The 18,461-nt window shown below is 33.4% G+C and overlaps 2 protein-coding genes across 2 annotated transcripts; one reads left to right on the forward strand and one right to left on the reverse strand.

The window, feature by feature from the left end:
• Positions 1 to 4,225: 4,225 nt before the first annotated feature.
• LOC130502207 (probable E3 ubiquitin-protein ligase BAH1-like) lies at positions 4,226 to 6,892 on the reverse strand. Its single transcript, XM_056996952.1, has 6 exons — positions 6,254 to 6,892; positions 5,567 to 5,811; positions 5,235 to 5,486; positions 4,992 to 5,129; positions 4,836 to 4,894; positions 4,226 to 4,493 (listed from the first exon to the last, which is right to left on the reverse strand). The coding sequence occupies exons 1-6, from the start codon at positions 6,456 to 6,458 to the stop codon at positions 4,388 to 4,390; spliced, it is 1,005 nt and encodes a 334-aa protein (XP_056852932.1). The 5' UTR covers positions 6,459 to 6,892; the 3' UTR covers positions 4,226 to 4,387.
• Positions 6,893 to 13,622: 6,730 nt separating this feature from the next.
• On the forward strand, positions 13,623 to 15,227 carry LOC108846543 (inorganic phosphate transporter 1-4-like). Its single transcript, XM_018619770.2, has one exon. It carries the CDS (start codon positions 13,623 to 13,625, stop codon positions 15,225 to 15,227), a length of 1,605 nt encoding a protein of 534 aa, XP_018475272.1.
• Positions 15,228 to 18,461: the final 3,234 nt, after the last annotated feature.

The raw sequence follows: 18,461 nt of genomic DNA on the forward strand, positions 1-18,461 counted from the left end.
CTTCCCTTCAGTTTAACCAAGCACTTCACCACGTTTCCTCTGCATCATACTCGGCTCAGATTTCGTGGTCCTCTGTATCAACCTCACTGCAGTGTATTCCTGATACATATGCCGATTTACTTCTGATGATGCGCCTTGTACTTGTTAACTGATCCTGACACTCCTGGTCTTGACATTCTGAACATATCCACAAGCCCCTTATCATGGATATAACCTTTCCCCTTCAGCTCTTACTCCTTGAGCTGACAAAATTGCTAACCCGAAACTTCTACCTTTCAGCTGAACCAATCAAGACATCTTCTAAACCAGTGACTCACTCCACCTGGAATCAGATTATATATACCCCTGATGCATCAATCCTTATATAATCTCAGTGGCTCCACCTGAATCAAATAACCCTTTAGAAGTACCATGTCTCTGTAACTAAGTTTCTGCAACTGTTCAATGTTTCTGTCGGCCTTTGAACATATCTCTCATCATCCATGCCTGTGATGCTCCTGAGATACTCCCTTTACAGCTTCTGTCGTGTCAAACTCGAACCCATGACGAGTTTCTCAAGCTGTAAATATACTCGAACCCTGACTTGTTCAAGCACGAAGTTCCGACTTGGTCAAGTCTGCAAATTTCTCCTTTTGCCTTTGAGCTTCAATTCTTATCCGAGAGCTCCACCTTGACCACTGTGGTCGTGACACCAAACCGGCGTCCTTTACTTCTCCTCTGAGTCTATTCATCTGGAATTGCCGACTCAGACATCCATGACAATTCCTCTAAGGTATAACTCACACACGCTTCTCCTAGCTGTGGTAGCGACTTTCTGCTTCTTGAACAAGTGTTGATGACTGTTGTCTTATACCCTTTATCCTCAGGATTACAACCTGTCGTAACAACCTGTTCAACCCGATTCCGCCTGCGCATTTTCCTCTGCATTTGACCAGAATCTTCAAGCTAAGTCTAACCTTGAATCACCTTTTTATCTTTAGGTTTTCCCCGTCACTCACACGACCTCACTAAAGCTTCTGCATGTTGTTACCACAAATAGCCATTTGCTCCAACATACCCTTGTGTAGGCTTTTACACACTTATCCCATATTCTAGTTTCTTCTTCGTGGAGGTACAACCTATTTCTGTCACACTGACTTGGTGACTTCTCATGCTTTCTTTTACCAGCCATAAAACCTTTCCTCTCATGCACCCACGAGCCTGACTTGTACTGACCCAAAACAGAATCACCTTTGTTTCGTCACATTGTTGTCACACGACAACCAACCTGTGCAGCTGCAAGATCCATTGATCATCTTTCGCAAATACATCCTGCATTCCTTGTGATCTCTGAAAACCTTCAGTCCCTGTGAGATTGATGACCTTTGATTCCTTCTCCTTTAAGCCTAGCTTTGACTTAATGTGAGTTTGTATTCCCTTGAGATATCCTCCATCCCAGACGACTCAAATCAATCTCCAACACTCTGATCACGAACACGCCAACCTGTGCAGCTGTTATGTTGCAGCTTGCGCGAGTCTTCCCTTTCTTGCAAACAACCGCTGCATCCCTTGCAAGTCTCTCATCATGATTTCATAGACCTGAAACCATCACGTGCATTAGGATCTTCCACTGTGAACGTTTCTTCCTCTGGCTCTGACGTTGTCTTTGTCTACCACATACAAACGTCATCTGCTTCTTCTCTGATGCTCCATATCCTTTAGCATCATCATTGGTTCGTCACTTCTGAAATAATCATGTGATTGTGACTACAAATCTACTGATTCTTCTTCTCCACAATTTCCAGCTGATGTCGATGCTAATTTGAAGCTCTTGCAGAATCTGAATCACCATTGCCTCAAACCAGAAGCTCTTTGACTCAATCCTAACAAACCTCAATAGCCTGTAGACACTAAACTCCCCATCCTGAGAATTTCCTTTGTAACAACCTGAATGAACACCTTTCCTTGAACATCTCTCTGAACCGCTGCTGTTGCCAACAGAACCCGCCGCTTAGCTCAACCTGCTAAGAAGACTTTCGACGCAAAGAATCTATGCTCAACCTCTGCTCAAACAAATCATTACCTCTGCAACCGTGAAACCTTGTAGACCAATTTGTTTTCCCTCATATGCCTGAGAAGCCAAAACAAACTACTACTGAATCCCATGCAGAAAACCCGAAACACACTTGTTTCCATCCTGAATCAATCTCGATTTGACACCGCCACCTGTTCAGCCGAACTCTGCCTTGAACAAGTAACTCCTCGTTCTTGCAGATCCATCCCAGCAGAAACTATGTGTTATGCCAAACACATATCTGCTTAGAAACCACACTGCATTCCCTCTGAAAATAGCAGCCTTGTAGTATCTTGTTCTCTGAACCTCTACCCAACTGTAGACTCTCATGATCACACATAGACGAACCCGCATGAGTCGATCTCTTTCAAACCCTTCTGCAACACCCTTCACGCTGACTAAAGAATACCATCTGAACAGCCATGAAACACTCATATCATTCAAGGTTCTAAGGCGTCCCCTAGTTCCAAGAATTCCATGAGATACCGAGCTGAAATAACCCCATAGATTAACACACCACCTGCGACTGATATACCATGTAGAGATAACCCAAGAACACCGTGAAATCCCTCACTGAATCTTCAGATAATCCCATACAAAACACCAGTGCGAAAATCCCTTGTGCTCCACTATGCTCTCAACTCCAATAACTTACAGAATATGAAAAAATCCGAAACTCCAATGCATATAGTCACACACGCCTTGTAACTGTCACACACTCCTTGTGACTGCAGATCGAAGACAGCTCTGAAACCTCTGTTTCTTATGCTAGCAGCCTGCCACCATCTTGACTTGTGAGTAACCTGAAACCCTTCTCACATAGTAGCAGATTCTTGCACCCTTGGAGAACTGTAGAGAAACCCTGATTTCATAAACTCGAAATCATCTCAACCGATTCAACTGACTTGTGAATCCTTCCTCCGTAAATTTGTGCAACTGCAGCGAAGAACGTCGAACAGTTTTCCTTCTTCTCTTGTAAACCGACAAATCTCTTTGACCTGATCTTAGTCTCGGTGTATTACTCTTATTAGGGTAACACCACGTGACCACCAGCTTCCATTAAACCTTGCGAGTTTCTCTTGTCTCGCTTGAAAGCTTCTTCATATGTCTCTCCTCCTCGAGACGTGGACTCCATGAATCAATGAGCCTATGCTCTGATACCACTTGTTGCGGAATTCGTGGTTCTTCTGATACCACTTGTAGAGTCAATCGTAACTCTAACAAGACTTCCTTGGGGATTCGTAACATTCCCTGGTCCCTTTGATCTTTCCCATTGATTCAATCCTTGTTCATGACACAAGAGTTTTTAACCCAGTTTGCGGCCGCAGCGCACTACATCTGGGGTGGATCCGGGATCCACAACATCCACTATGAAGTATCGGAAAATACCTCCGATGTGGTTTACAAGATCATAATTTTCTCTGTTCCTGGGTATGCAAACCCTAGAGAGTATAAAGAGATAATACAAGAGTACATGGCTAAGAGCTAAGCTTAGAACAACAAATCATCTCTAGCTTACTCCATCTCTCTAAGAGACGCCATGGAAGCCTTCCTGGATACTTGAGGCTCGTGCCTCCCAGAAGCTTAGCTTAGAGATCCCTGTCGTGATCTCTCCTTCTTTGTATTGTCAGCACTTAACCTAATGGGCTTTATCGATTAGGCCCATAGGTTGTTCACGCGTAACTTGTGCAACTCGGCCCAGCTGATGAACAAGTCCGATGGACTTGACCAAACCTCACAATAGTAAAAGGATCTTTGAGCCTTTTATCCGAACTATCAGGTACTCAAAATACCCGAACATAACCTATTGAAATGCCCATGGGTAATGTGAATAACAACTAGTTACTGTTAGAATTAAAATTTTAGCACCCCTACTTATTTTGATCCTTATCTGTTCTTTTTTTTTTGAGAAACGCTCATATGTTCATAATTTCATTTTCATTAAACACCTCTCATATAATTATATAGTCTAAGCTAACAAATGTTTTCATACGATGTCTTAAAAATACATCAATTGATGTAAATTTTTATTTTAAAACCACGTCATGTTTGGTAAGTCTATAGTAATAAATTATCATAACGTATCCAGAACATCCTAAAATTTCTAACACAACTTGATTTGTCTTATCAAAGGGTTGTCAAAAAAAAATGTCTTATCAAAGGAAAAGAAAATATTAACTAGTGCTGTATTTATTTATAATGTATGGGAAATGGCAGAATTACAAATAGTTTGTTTTTGAGAAACAAATAGTTGTTTTTACCAAAAAAAAGTTGTTTTTTCTCATTACTTTTGTTTTAATTTAAATAAGTTATGATGATTGAAGAAGTAAATGACTAGTAACCGATCATCTGAATCGTCTGTTCGTTCCAAAACATTTTAGACTGCTTCACCATCTCAGACCGTTCTCCCATTATCCTCTCCTTCCAATACTCTCTGCATCTGCAAAAATATTATGCACAAATCATATTTACTGAGATTTAGAATTCTTATATACTGACGTCCATGGATAGAAAAATGTGAGTGTCTATAGTATATCAACTTCGAATAATCTTATACCACCTCAAGAAAAAAAACACAGAAATAATTTTGAAAGTCTTTATAATAAATCCAAACTTTAAGCTTTTAGTAATTTGAAGTACAAGAAATTCGTTAAAAACTTCACATTCTAGTAATTAACCAAATGAAAACATTAGTTATCTATTAGATATATAAAATAATCAATTCAAAATTTAATTGACATATATACTGGTTTGTTGAATCTAAATTAGAGATTTATCTCACCGTATCTTTAACAGAAGGTGGAGCTCGATCATGTGAACTGCTTCCGCATAAACTCCAACCTGCATACCACATGTAACAATCAACACCTCAGTATAGATAATGGAAACAAAAATTGAGAGAAGAAAAATGTTTAATGTTGCAAGAATCTAAACAAACCTCTCTACATATGGGACATTTAGAACATTGCGGTGCTGCTTTAACGCCTTGGAAAATCATTACAGAAGCAGCCGAGCATGCACACGCTTTACAAAATATGTGACCACATTTTAAAGCGTAGGGATTGAATACCGTTTCCTGCCAAGAAATCAACAGTAACTATTAATCTTCACCTCCATGTGAGAAAATGATTTAGACATGTAAAAATACATTTGCTTATGGTTTTTCTTTTCATTTTGTTACCAGGCAGATTGCGCAAGTTAGATCAAACTCGAGCTCTGTTGTGTTAGGCAGCATGAGTTTCATCACTGGCTGATCTTCGTTGAGATTTTCACATGAGACGCGGCCAAAAGAGTTCTTAAAGTTTCCAACTTTGTCAAGCCCAGAGTTAAGATAAAAGGCTCCAAGTTCTATGAGCCAAGGTGAGTGCAAGAGCTCTATACGCTCTGCTCGCATTTTCAACTTGAAATTCTTACCATTGTCTGAGCCATGCACCTGAAAACATTTTAAAACCAGTTTAACAATCTTGCCCATTTTTCCAAATACATTATTTCTTTCTTTGTAATAAACCTAACCTTGTCATATTTCTTTAGGATTTTACGGATGGCAATAGCATTCATTGTTATGTATTGGATCAAGATTTGACCCTCATGGATTAAAGCTTGTTTTTCATCCGTGAAGCATCTGCGTAGACGCATTATGTATCTTTGCATCCCAGTGGCTACATGAAGATGGAGAAGATGCCTAACTCTTGACTTGAAGAATCCTGCTATGTCAGAAGCCTCCTTCATCAGCTCCTTGAAGAACATCTCATCACAACCTACATTGTAAGAAAATAAAACGCTCGACATGTAAACAATATGAAATATTTTCACAAAACCCCCCAATTGATTGCTGCTTCCCCACTAATAAGGCCAGAGCTACTACGTCTTGTTGAGTGTGCAACTGGTTCAATTGAAGAGATACAAGACCGGCCATTATAAAATGATAATTTTCCATGGGGGTGATCAACTGTACTCTATGATATATACCGTTTTAGTTAACAAATCTTTTAAACTCGAAACCAACTTCATATATATCATATTCTTTTTATACTTTTCTAGATCTATATGCTCAGGTAAATGATCAAAAGGAGTAGAGCCACAGGCTTGAGCACAGCTATGTAATAGATCGTTCCCCCCATTATCTATGGACTGTCGAACTAAGATTACAAATGTGAAAAGGGGAAGAAGAGAGGGGACACGGAGAGAAGTTATACATACAAGGGCAAGATTGGCATTGGCATGAATCAGACAAAGTAGCTGATGAGATGATGTGTTGTTCATCATCCGATCTTGTGGAGTTACATGTAGTCTTGCATTTCTTTAGCACTTTCTTGAGTTTCTTATATTCAACATGACGACATTTTTCTAGGAACCACTCCTCTTCTCCCTGTAGATATTCGGTGAACGTCTCTCCAAACTTCATCTTCTCATATAGTACACAAATCTCAATCTAAGATTTTATATGTATGCCACTATGAGATACTTTCAAATCAAGCAAAGATATTATTTATTGTTCTCAAAACGAATTGACTATTGCTTAAATAGAGAAATATCGCCAAGACAAAGATGATCGGAAAATATTTATAGCAAATTACCTATTGAAAGTAGGAGATCTGGAGGGATCAAGATGATACCTGGCTGATGAAGAAAAAAATCTTTTCCTTTTGAAGTCTCTTTTAAATTTATTGTGTACTGGACTTCCTATTTTTAGGGTTTTGTTTCACCTTTTCAAATGGTATTTTTAGGGTTTTGTTATACAGACAAATCTAAGCAAAGTTGCTTCGTGTACCTCCTCAATAGCTTCGTTTCAAACGGCATGCCACTTACGTGTTCGAGAGAGCCGAGAAAGCGCGTCCCCATGAATGGTCCAACGAATTGCATATCCCATTGTCCAATACTTATTTACTATATAGTCTCTTAATTTTCTTGGTGTAGCGTTAAAACCGAGTAACACAACAATGAAACTCTCACATACCACGATTCATTTATCCTCCAAATCAATCTTACATTGTATTTATGTAGATTCTTTAACCACAATTATGGAAATAACTTTATACGTTGGGTTATTGTATGTTTAACTCCTGTATGACTGAAAAACCCCAAACGTGAGATATGGCCAAGAGAAAGGAGATTAGCCAATTAATTAACTAGTGAAAGTATGAGATCTGGAAGCATCAAGATGATAGCTGGTTGATGAAGAAAAATCTTTAACATCCTTGATTGTGGTATTACCAAAGTGCACTAACATTTTTGGATATTTAACTTTTTTTTTTTGAACAAAGATATTTAACTATTTAAAATTCATGAATTAAGTATACTTGATTTGGAGTAGTGAAATGGTATATTACCTTATAAAAAGTGATTTGCGGTATCACGCAAGTAAAACCAAAATACGAAAAAGTCATGTGGTGATAGCATAGACAGTAAACAAGATTTCTGGGTTTCGAAAAAGTAGTTAACGTACTGCATGCATGGAATGGGACCCATGGTCGAATGAATGGTCGTCAGAAAGAGCGTTATCAGCGGTATCAAAGCCAAATCCAGACGATTGTGGAATCAGTGAGAGGGCTCATACTAACATAGCGCGCAACAGAGACAATTCATTTTGAGAGAAGGTGAATTAAACATCGTCCCGTTTTGTAGCATATGAAAATGTTTAAAATTGATTTGGTTACATATATCATTAAAGTGCACTTACCTTTTCGAGTATACATTATTTATTTAAAACTTATGAGTTAAATATAACTGAACTAGAGTAGTACTGAAAGGATAAATGACGTATTCGTGAGTGATTCGCGATATCATACGAGTGATGACAAAGCACGAGAATGACCATGTGGTGATTGCAGAAACATTTAACAAGACCTTTTAGACCTCAGAAAAAAATGCACTACCTGTTGCATGGAATGGGACTCAGAAGCCGAATGAATAAGCATGGAAGGCTAATCAGCCATGAGCAATCGGCACATTACAAAATCTCTTCCCTTTGAAGTCACTTTTCAATTTATTGTGTATTGGAATTCATATTTTTAGGGTTTTGTTTTTCAACAAAAGATCACTTCTTCTGTACCAACTTAAGTGGTTTTTATTTTGTTTTAAAAATAAATGAGGTTCTCAATAGTCTAGATATAATTTAATGTCAATTGAAATCTGGGATAAATTATAAAATAGTGTATATTTTTGTAATTGGTCGAACTAATTTTATACAACCAAAAAAAATTGCGTTAAAATTTTGTATTTCAATAATCTTTGTGAAAAAAACCGCAAAACCCACTTAAATGAGATAAGAGATTATATTAATACTAAATTTTAAGTGCAAACACAAAAGTATATAAAATATTTATCAGTGGATTCTTTTTCAGATTTTCAAGAACGGCTTGATATTGTTTGGCATTTGTCCAGAACAAAATATCGTCTTGAGTCAACACTTTACCAACTAACTATAGTTATTTATTTATGATTTTCTCATTAGTGGTGATTCACTATGACTCCAAAAACATATTGTTAAACTTCAAAAAAGTAATTAATCTAGGATCATCTTTCAGAAAAAAACAATTATTTTCGGGGCCAACAGTAAGCATATAAAATAATAAAGGGGTTTGTAACTAGTTATTACTCTCACCACACGGCATCCACCTTCCCCCTTAATTAATTGGGCAAAAAAGGTTGACCATATCCCATTAACTCTCTAACTGCTGACATTGAAATTTATGAAAATTTTAATTAATTGGGCTAAAAAGGTTACCATATAACAATTGCATCAATAATTAAAACAGGTTGGGTGTGGATTAAATTAAAACAATAGTTAGATCCGCGCAGATGTTTATTTTTATAAAATAACAAAAAGATTTACATCACAAAATATAATGATTGTACAAACATACGTTCATATGGATTTTACCGATTTATAATATATAACATTTATGATAGATAGATGATTTTTAATTGTCTATAATTTGTTGATTAATCATATTTTGGATGAATACTTAATCAATTAAACTGATATGACATATACGATATTCGTCAACTAATAATTTTAATTATATTAATTTTTTGATGTATTTGTTTATAAATTAAAATATCAGGTAGTATGTTTATGTATACTAATTAATCTATCTTTCTAAAATAAAATATTTTGTGTCAAATAAATTTACTTTTGTTTTAAAATAAAAAATTATTATATATATATATATATATATATATATATATATATATATATATATTTCTAAGTTTTTATATACCAAATAAATTCCACTTCTACGTTTATTTTGAAGAAAATAATAAATTAAAATTTATTTGTTGTATTATTATAATTAAAATATATATGTATGAATAATATTAATCATCAGATTATTTAACGTATATTTGAAAATATTTTTTCATTTATAGCTTATATTTTGTGTGAAATGAAAAAATGTGAATATATAGTGAGGTTCATTGGTTGATGCTGTAGCTTTAAATTTTTTGATTTAGAAAACAAGCTGTGAGTTTTTTTCTCTGGCTTTAATTTTTTTTTGCTGCAGAGTTATTTTCAAAGCACTTAATAAAAGCTGTAGAAATTTTGATTTTGAAAGCTTATATATTTCATTTTCTAACTTTTTGCTGTAGCTTTAATTTTTAAATGTAAAGCATGATTGTTTTGAAAAATTGTTTTAGAAAGTAAAATGGCTGTCCAAAGCACTTACAACCAGTACCAATCAATCCTAGTGCTTAAAGATTGTATATCACATCTTAAACACATGTATTTAATTTTATTGTAAAAATTGGTTAGAGAATAATCATATTAGAAAATAATTGTAAGTTTGATTAGAAAATTCCTTATATATTAAAAGAAAAGTATTGCAACATTTTTTTTGTAGACATGTGTCATCACCACAATCATTCTTAGAATACTTATAAAAATATGTTAATCAATCTAAATATATAATAAGTTTTTATTAAGTTAATCATAAATTAATTATTAACGTTCTTCATTGTTTCCTTATATAAGAAAACACGGAATTGCCTAGTGTGGCCTCTTAAGTGTATATGTCAATTGATGATTTTAAATAATAAATATTTGATAAAAATTAGTCTATTTTCTATCATTTCTTAAAATTATAACTTATTAAAATAAAATAAACAACTACATAAACTATATAATAAAAATTTAGATTTTTATGTATATGTTATATTTTTAATTTAAAAACGACTATAAATAAACAAAGTTGTTAAAACATTTACATGATTTAAAATTTCAGTTATAACAAGATATAAGTGATTACAAAATTATATAAATAGGAAACCTTATTTAATAAATACTAATATATATATATATACCATATAAAAATACATACTTATTTTCATTTCGAAATTTGCTTTGATTTTTTGAGAAATAATTTGAAAAAAATACTGACAACTTGATATTTATATTTTAAACTTTGCATTGAATGTTTTTAAAGTTAGAAATTATTGAAACTATTAAACATCCCACAAAATTTTTTGTTATTATAAAAATACAAATGATCAAAAATAGAAAAAAAATTAATTGGATTAATAAAATTTATTTATACCAATTTAATTATATACGTAACAATTACTGAATTTTAATTATTCAATATATATTTATTATTCATATGTAAAAACTATAATACGTAAAAGTAATTTATATATAATATTTATTCTGTGGAAGACGCGGATCTTAGCCTAGTATATTCTAGTAAAATGATGGAGTTGTAGTTAATTAAGAAGTTAAAACTTGTTGGATTAAACATGTTTTATATGAACTGCATATGAGTCATTAGTAAACGGGGGAGCAATATAGATGTGACGTAGAAAATAGATTAAAATGTAGATATTCTTGCAATACCAGAATAAGTATAAAGTTAAATTCCATTTTTATAAAATAAACAAAATATTAAGGATATTAGTATATATATATTATTCAACGATATTGAGCCCACTTTTACAAATGAATTGATTTTTCGTGAAATTTCAAATTTATCGATCTATCTATCAGAAGAATTAACATTTACAATTTGATTAGGGGTTATAGAAAGAATAAGAGTAAGAATATAACTTATACATCCATGTCTATATTGTAAGAATTAATAAGCTGAAACCACATTTTTAATAAACTTGCGTGTTGATGCTTAGGGCTGTGTTTCAAAGACCAATCATGTTTCTCATTGTCTTATATCTGTATCACCTTCTGGAGTTGATGATCCATAGATATCCATTGCGTTCCTTCGAAATTTTATATGTTTCTGTCAAATGATAATCTCGAAAGTTGACAAACAGAATATTGTTTCTTTAATAACTAATCAAAATTCACCACACTACTAATCTGATTCATTTTATTTTATTTTATTCTATTTTTACCCTGTTTGACTACTTATATTTGAAACTCATAACTGCTTAGACCGCATGGCAGGAAATATGTATCTAGTGATTGTATTAAATGAGGAACATCCCAAGATTTAAATATTTGTATTTTCAAAACTGATTTGGTTGAATATATATGGTCTAAATTTGAACGTGATAAATAATACAACTGAGTTTCGATGTTTCTTTTAAGTTATTATCGTTTATTTTAGTAATCTTTGTTTTTATGTTTTTTTATGTTTTTATTTTAAAATTTATGTTTCAAATGTTATCTTTAACTATATTTATGTAATGAATAATTTTTTTAGCTTCAATAAAAAATGCTTAATAATTTTTTTATTTAAGAACTCTTAACTTAAGAAATCCCCCATTAATTGGAGGATTAAAATTAGGAGTTTCTTAAGATAAACTTTTAACTTAATTTTAATACTAAAATATTGACCAAAATCCCACTTGGGAGTTATTGCAATAAACATGCTCATAAGACTATCATTAACCCTAGTCTTTTAACTGGGATTCTTAATTCAGTTAAAAAATTGTTCTTAGTTTTTTTTAGATTTTAACTAAGAAAAACTAAGAATTGTCTCTTAAATAAGAGATATAAAAACCGTCTTTTAGCCGAAAAATATATAAAAAGTGTCAAATTATGAATTAAGAATCATTGCTAAAAGATCTGAGTTAATCATGTATATCAAAGATAATTCCAGGTCGACTATGAGTAATAAAATAAAATTTATGATTATAGTCGAACAGCTGTTTGTAAGATAATAATAGAAAATAGTCACAGCAAAGTAGAACATCATGTCCTAGCAATACCTAAACGAAATAAAATTAAAGTTGGTAAGTTAGCCAAATAAAATATCTCATGTAGAGTTGCTTATAAATGGCCGTTTAAAAACGCTTGCACTTTATCCTTCTTCGTCGCAGCTCCAACTCTCATTCCACCTCCACGCACTCGTAGAAAGAAGAAGACTCTCTATTTATTTTATTTTTTGTAAACTAGAAGACTCTCTATTTATTCATGTAAGTCTTTCTTTTCATTTATGTTTTGGATGTGTATGTATACTTTCGAAGTTTAATTATTCCTATTTTTATTTTTGTTAGGGTGCTATCAATTTTTTGGTTATGTTTTCCCTGTTACTCTTCAATCCCTGTTTGGTCTTTGTCAGTAGTGAACTTTGGATCAATCTAAGCTTCATTAGTTTGTGTACATGTTTCCAACTTTCTTGGATCATTAATTAGGATTGGTTAATATATGAACGTATTTGTTGTATCTTATTCCTCCCTCTCTAGAAGTCTGTTTTGTTTGTTTAGTTAAATACAGATTGCTTCTACTCATGCTTTTGGAAGTAGTGCATGAATCATGACTATTCACAAACAAATTAATAACGAAATATGGAAAACGGCTTATTATTTCTTCAGTAAGAGAAAAATTCATATAAATAACATGAACCTCCCATTTCCTCGTTTGTTTCTAAAGAATTGGTTACGTCGTGGTAAAAACAACCAAATAGTATGAACCACTTTTTGTTTTTGAAGAAATTGGAGTTCATTAATTATTAATTAGTTACTTGAATTACGAGTTACACAATATTTTTTTCATGTACATTGTTTAACATATTACAATTCACATGAAATTTTAAGTGGGGGTTTAAATGTTAAATTCTTTTTGCTTGTAAATTTACCTAACTTAATTGCTTCAATTTTTATTTGTTATTACTTCAATGTTTGTAACAAACTCTTTCTTATTTTGCACATCCAAAATAAATGAACACACATATATATATATATATATATATATTCACATAATTAAAATCTATAATCTGTCAAGTGTATAGATGATATATATAGTTCTAATATGATAATGTTAAATAATATATAATTTGATGGGTCCACGGGACGAGAGAGCGGGCGTGGGTGGTCCATTAGCCGTAGACGGTCGGAGCGTTAAAATCTATAATCTGTCAAGTGTATAGATGATACATATAGTTCTAATATGATAATGTTAATAATAATTTGATCAAGGTTCTTCCTTTAACTGATAGCTAAACCAATAACTTTATCCACAACATTCAAAATAATTTCTTATAAGTTAAGAGATCCCACACACATATGTTTCATCATTATTGCATGATTCATATATAAGTCGATCTTATAGCGCCCCAAATTGCTACTAAAGTTTACTAATATTAATTTTGTGATGGAATTACAGAGGTGAACAAGAATGCCAGGGGATCAGTTACAAGTGTTGAATGCACTTGATGTAGCCAAGACGCAATGGTACCATTTCACGGCAATTGTAATAGCCGGAATGGGATTCTTCACAGACGCTTACGATCTCTTCTGTATCTCTCTCGTTACAAAGCTCCTCGGTCGCATTTACTACCACATTCCAGGTTCCAAGGAGCCTGGGACTCTCCCTCCGAATGTAGCAGCCGCCGTCAACGGCGTTGCCTTCTGTGGAACCCTCACCGGTCAGCTCTTTTTCGGGTGGCTTGGTGATAAGCTTGGGAGGAAGAAAGTTTACGGTATGACGTTGATGGTCATGGTCATTTGCTCCGTAGCCTCTGGTCTATCTTTCGGACACAAGCCAAAATCCGTGTTGGCCACGCTATGTTTCTTTAGGTTTTGGCTTGGAGTTGGGATTGGTGGTGACTATCCTTTGTCCGCAACGATCATGTCTGAATACGCTAACAAGAAGACTCGCGGTGCATTTATCGCTGCGGTTTTTGCTATGCAAGGATTTGGGATTATGGCTGGTGGCATTTTCGCTATAATTATTTCAGCCGTTTTCGAAGCAAAGTTCCCTGCTCCCTCCTATGCGGAAGATGCCTTGGGATCCACGGTACCACAAGCAGATTTTGTATGGCGTATAATCGTAATGTTTGGTGCTCTCCCTGCGGCAATGACGTATTACTCTAGGTCAAAGATGCCCGAAACAGCAAGATACACAGCTTTGGTTGCTAAAGACGCAAAGCGAGCAGCTTCAGATATGGCTAGGGTTCTGCAAGTGGAGATAGAGTCGGAGCAGCAGATAGTGGAAGAGATCACAAATGGTAAGTCCAAAGACTTCTCCTTGTTCTCCAAGGAATTTATGAAACGCCATGGACTTCATTTGCTCGGGACTATGTCTACATGGTTCCTTCTAGACATCGCTTTCTACAGTCAAAACCTTTTCCAGAAAGATATTTTCAGTGCCATTGGGTGGATACCTCCGGCTAAAACCATGAATGCGATTCAAGAAGTTTTCAAGATCGCACGAGCGCAAACACTCATTGCCTTGTGTAGCACGGTTCCTGGTTACTGGTTCACAGTTGCTTTCATCGATGTTATTGGAAGATTCGCTATTCAGCTCATGGGATTTTCTTTCATGACGGTGTTCATGTTTGCTCTAGCTATTCCTTACAACCACTGGACTCACAAGGAGAACCGAATCGGATTTGTTGTCATGTACTCGTTAACATTCTTTTTTGCCAACTTTGGACCTAATGTTACAACCTTTGTTGTACCGGCTGAAATCTTCCCAGCCCGGTTTAGATCCACCTGCCATGGTATCTCTGCAGCATCAGGAAAACTGGGTGCAATCGTTGGTGCTTTTGGGTTCTTGTACTTGGCTCAAAGTCCAGACAAGAACAAGACAAGTGCAGGATACCCTCCAGGGATTGGGGTTAGGAACTCGCTTATCATGTTAGGTGTGGTTAACTTTTTGGGTGTTCTATTTACTTTCTTGGTGCCTGAAGCTAAAGGAAAGTCGCTTGAAGACATATCCGGTGAGAATGGAGAGAACGAGAACACCAACAACGGGAACCGAACAGTCCCAATTGTTTAGGTGATTAAACCTTCTGGTATTTTTTTTTCCTTCTCCAACTGAAGTTTTGTGTATGTGTGTGTGTGAGATGATCTATTGATGTCTAAATAAATGCTACAGAAACCAAAATTTTCACGAATCGATTCAAGCTCGATTTCTGAAGTGAAGATGTATTTTATCAATGTATTTACTAAGTATAATTTTTTTTTGACATCAAAAGTCTATTCTACTACTCAGACTAGAGGTGTCATGAGTAACCAAACCAAAATAAAACAACCAATAAAATAAAATAGAGTTCTTTATGAAAATACCATGCAGTCCTAGATAAGGAATCTGAAATCCGATTTTGCGCTTGTAGAATATATTTAATCTTGAAGTCTGAAAGCATATACTCAGGGTCTCTATTTTCTCCAATTCTGTTGCAAAGCTTGGCCAGGTATGGATTTCTTAATCATGGGGATCGAATCCTTCCATTCCAACCTAGAATTCTGACTTGTCGAATTTTACATCATATTTTTCATCGTCTATTTCAGTGTTTCCATTTCTGAATGCAGGGTAAACTGGGTAAACTCTCGTATAATGTTTTTCGTGTACCCATGAACTGAATATTTCCCAATCTATCCTTCCAAACCATCTATACCTGCTGAGCTGGGCTGTAGAAGTCCATGGTTTGTCTATAATACATATATTATTCAAACTTAAGACTTGAGGTATTTTAATACTATGGTCATGAGGAGTTGGTGGCAGTATAATTTTTTATCTTAATACAGGTGATAATGTATTTTTTATAGATTTATTTATTTTAATTGAAATTATGGGTATTTAATATGACTGATTATAAAAGGATCCACCACTGCTTACAATATTTGTTTCACTTTTATTAACTTTAGGAATATAACGAATGAATAGAACTAAAAGAGTAGAATACAAATGATTGGAATAAAGGTAATTATGAAATAAAAAATGAAATTATCATAAAGGTAGAACTACATTCCATTTTTTTCATACATTCCACAAAGTATCATTTGAATGAAATTTATATTAATTGTATTCAAATGGTAAAACAAAATTTGGAATCTGTAAGAACAAATCATTTCATACAAAATTTTCCGTCATTTGCAATCCATTTGCACCCTTAATGAATTTGCATGTGGTCTTTCTAATAAGAACTTGAAAGGTATGGTTGAAAACTTCAAAGTTACCTTTGTACCAAAAAACTTCAAAGTTACCCCTAATCTTTGGCATTCAATATACAATTAATTTGTTTTCAGGAAACCTATTGTAATTTAACTACTCATTTATGCAATTATTACTAAGAAGATACAACTATTTTGCTTTCAGTACTAGAGAGTTTGGGTCGGGTTCGGGCCGATTTCTTTCGAATTCGAGTTTTTCAGGTCCTAAATATTTAGACTTAATAGGTACTTTTAAATTTTTGGTTCGAGTTCAGATCGATTATTATTGGGTTTGAGTTGGTTCTTCTTGTGTTTGGATCGATTCTTCTCGACTTCCGTGAAATTTGTCTGACAGACAACATACAAATAAGTCATCTGAAAGAAATTAAATATTTAATTTTTATTTTTCAATTGCAAAAGTAACCTTGAAACGACTTACACAAAAATCTTCTAATTATAATAAAATATTTTTAAAAAAATTCGGACGACAGAAAAAATCAAATTTCTGACACAATTCGGTCAAATGCAAAACTAATCTACTTACTCTAGACGATTTACAGGAAGTCATCTCAGGTATTTTCGAAATATTTTGTTTACAAAGGAAGTTGGACGACTTCCAGATAAGTATTCTCTGGAAAATACATTTAAAAATCAATTGCAAAAATGATCTCTGCATTTCCGTGTAAGCCTTCTACTGCTAGAAGACTTCCGTGGAAGTTGTCTGACGAACAAATCTGAAAAAACTGATTTCATAGTTTCAACCAGTGAGATAGCTTCTTTAACACACATAAAATCTTCTCCAAACACCCAGAAGCTCAAACAAAAGTAATCCACAAAGAATTTTAAGCTTAAATTGTTCAATGAACCATAAAAATTTTAGAATCAAAATCTTGGATTTTTTGGATGAATATAAAGAGAAAGTGGAAGCCATGTTGTTTTTAGTGCATAAGAAAATGAGAAAGAAATAGTGTAATTCGATTTTAAGCATGGTGGTTGATTAAAAATATACTAAAATATATTTCCATTATTTTTTTGATTAAAAACATAGACGACAATGGGTATAAGAGTTTTTTTAGTAATGCATAAAAAATTTAGTGGCATGATCCTTAATATACCTCGTAATATTAAAATATTGTTAGGGAATCCTCTCAAATAAATTCATTTAGTTTTTTGTCAACAAAAGAATCCTTAAAATAGAAAATGACAAAAAGACCTTTCAACTAAAAAACTCTTATACAACCCCTTGCTTTATAGATAGATAAATTATAAATAATAATAATAATAATAATAATAATGATAATAATAATATTATAAAAATTAAAAAATATTGTTTCGAATTATATATTTTCAAATTTAAACTTTTACAATTTTGTTTTTTGAAACTTTTGTCAATAGTTTTTTAAAATGTATTTTTTGAAATTCAAAAAAAGCATTTTGAAACTATTTTTTTTTAATAATATTATTTTTATTTTATTATTCTTTGTACTTTTAAAATTTTAAACCGCAACCACTAATTCTAAACACTAAGTTTAGATTAGTTAACCTTAATGGTATAAATGTATTTTTAATTTTTAATAAAAAAAATATCATTTTCTTTTTTGGAAGGTTTTTTATGAAAATAAACTAAAAATATATATTATGTAATTTCTCAAGATTATCTGTAGACAATGTATACTTTTAAGGAGATAGATAGTATGAGAAAAACCAAGTCAATTGATTCATAAGTCTATGGTTATTTTTTTCAGGACCCCATTTGTAAGATTAACAATTTTATATATGTTAAGCACTAATAATTATTTGACCAATTCTATATGTACTGCTAAGCTTTTCTAAGAAATCACACAAGAAGAGAAAAGTCTTCCTTATATGTAGACAAGTTTCACAAGAAGAAATTATTCCTTTGTTTCATTATTTATATAGAGCTGGTTCCTTGAAATACAAATTCACACCACGTTAGTTGTGTGTTTCAATCAATACATGTAGTCGAGGCGTCGACCAAGAGAAAGTTTCTTAAGCAGAACTCGTCATCACATAAAAGACTAATTCAACCAATCAGCATTAATTTTCTAATACGGAAATT

This window comes from Raphanus sativus, unplaced genomic scaffold (assembly GCF_000801105.2).
Source record: "Raphanus sativus cultivar WK10039 unplaced genomic scaffold, ASM80110v3 Scaffold0447, whole genome shotgun sequence".
NCBI lineage: Eukaryota > Viridiplantae > Streptophyta > Magnoliopsida > Brassicales > Brassicaceae > Raphanus > Raphanus sativus.

Coding starts and splice junctions, on each gene's coding strand:
- LOC130502207 (XM_056996952.1), bottom strand. CDS start 6,458: ATGAAGTTTGGAGAGACGTTCACCGAATATCTACAGGGAGAAGAGGAG. Junction 5,487..5,566: donor TCCTAAAGAAATATGACAAG/GTTAGGTTTATT, acceptor AAATGTTTTCAG/GTGCATGGCTCAGACAATGG. Junction 5,130..5,234: donor TAACTTGCGCAATCTGCCTG/GTAACAAAATGA, acceptor ATTTCTTGGCAG/GAAACGGTATTCAATCCCTA.
- LOC108846543 (XM_018619770.2), top strand. CDS start 13,623: ATGCCAGGGGATCAGTTACAAGTGTTGAATGCACTTGATGTAGCCAAG.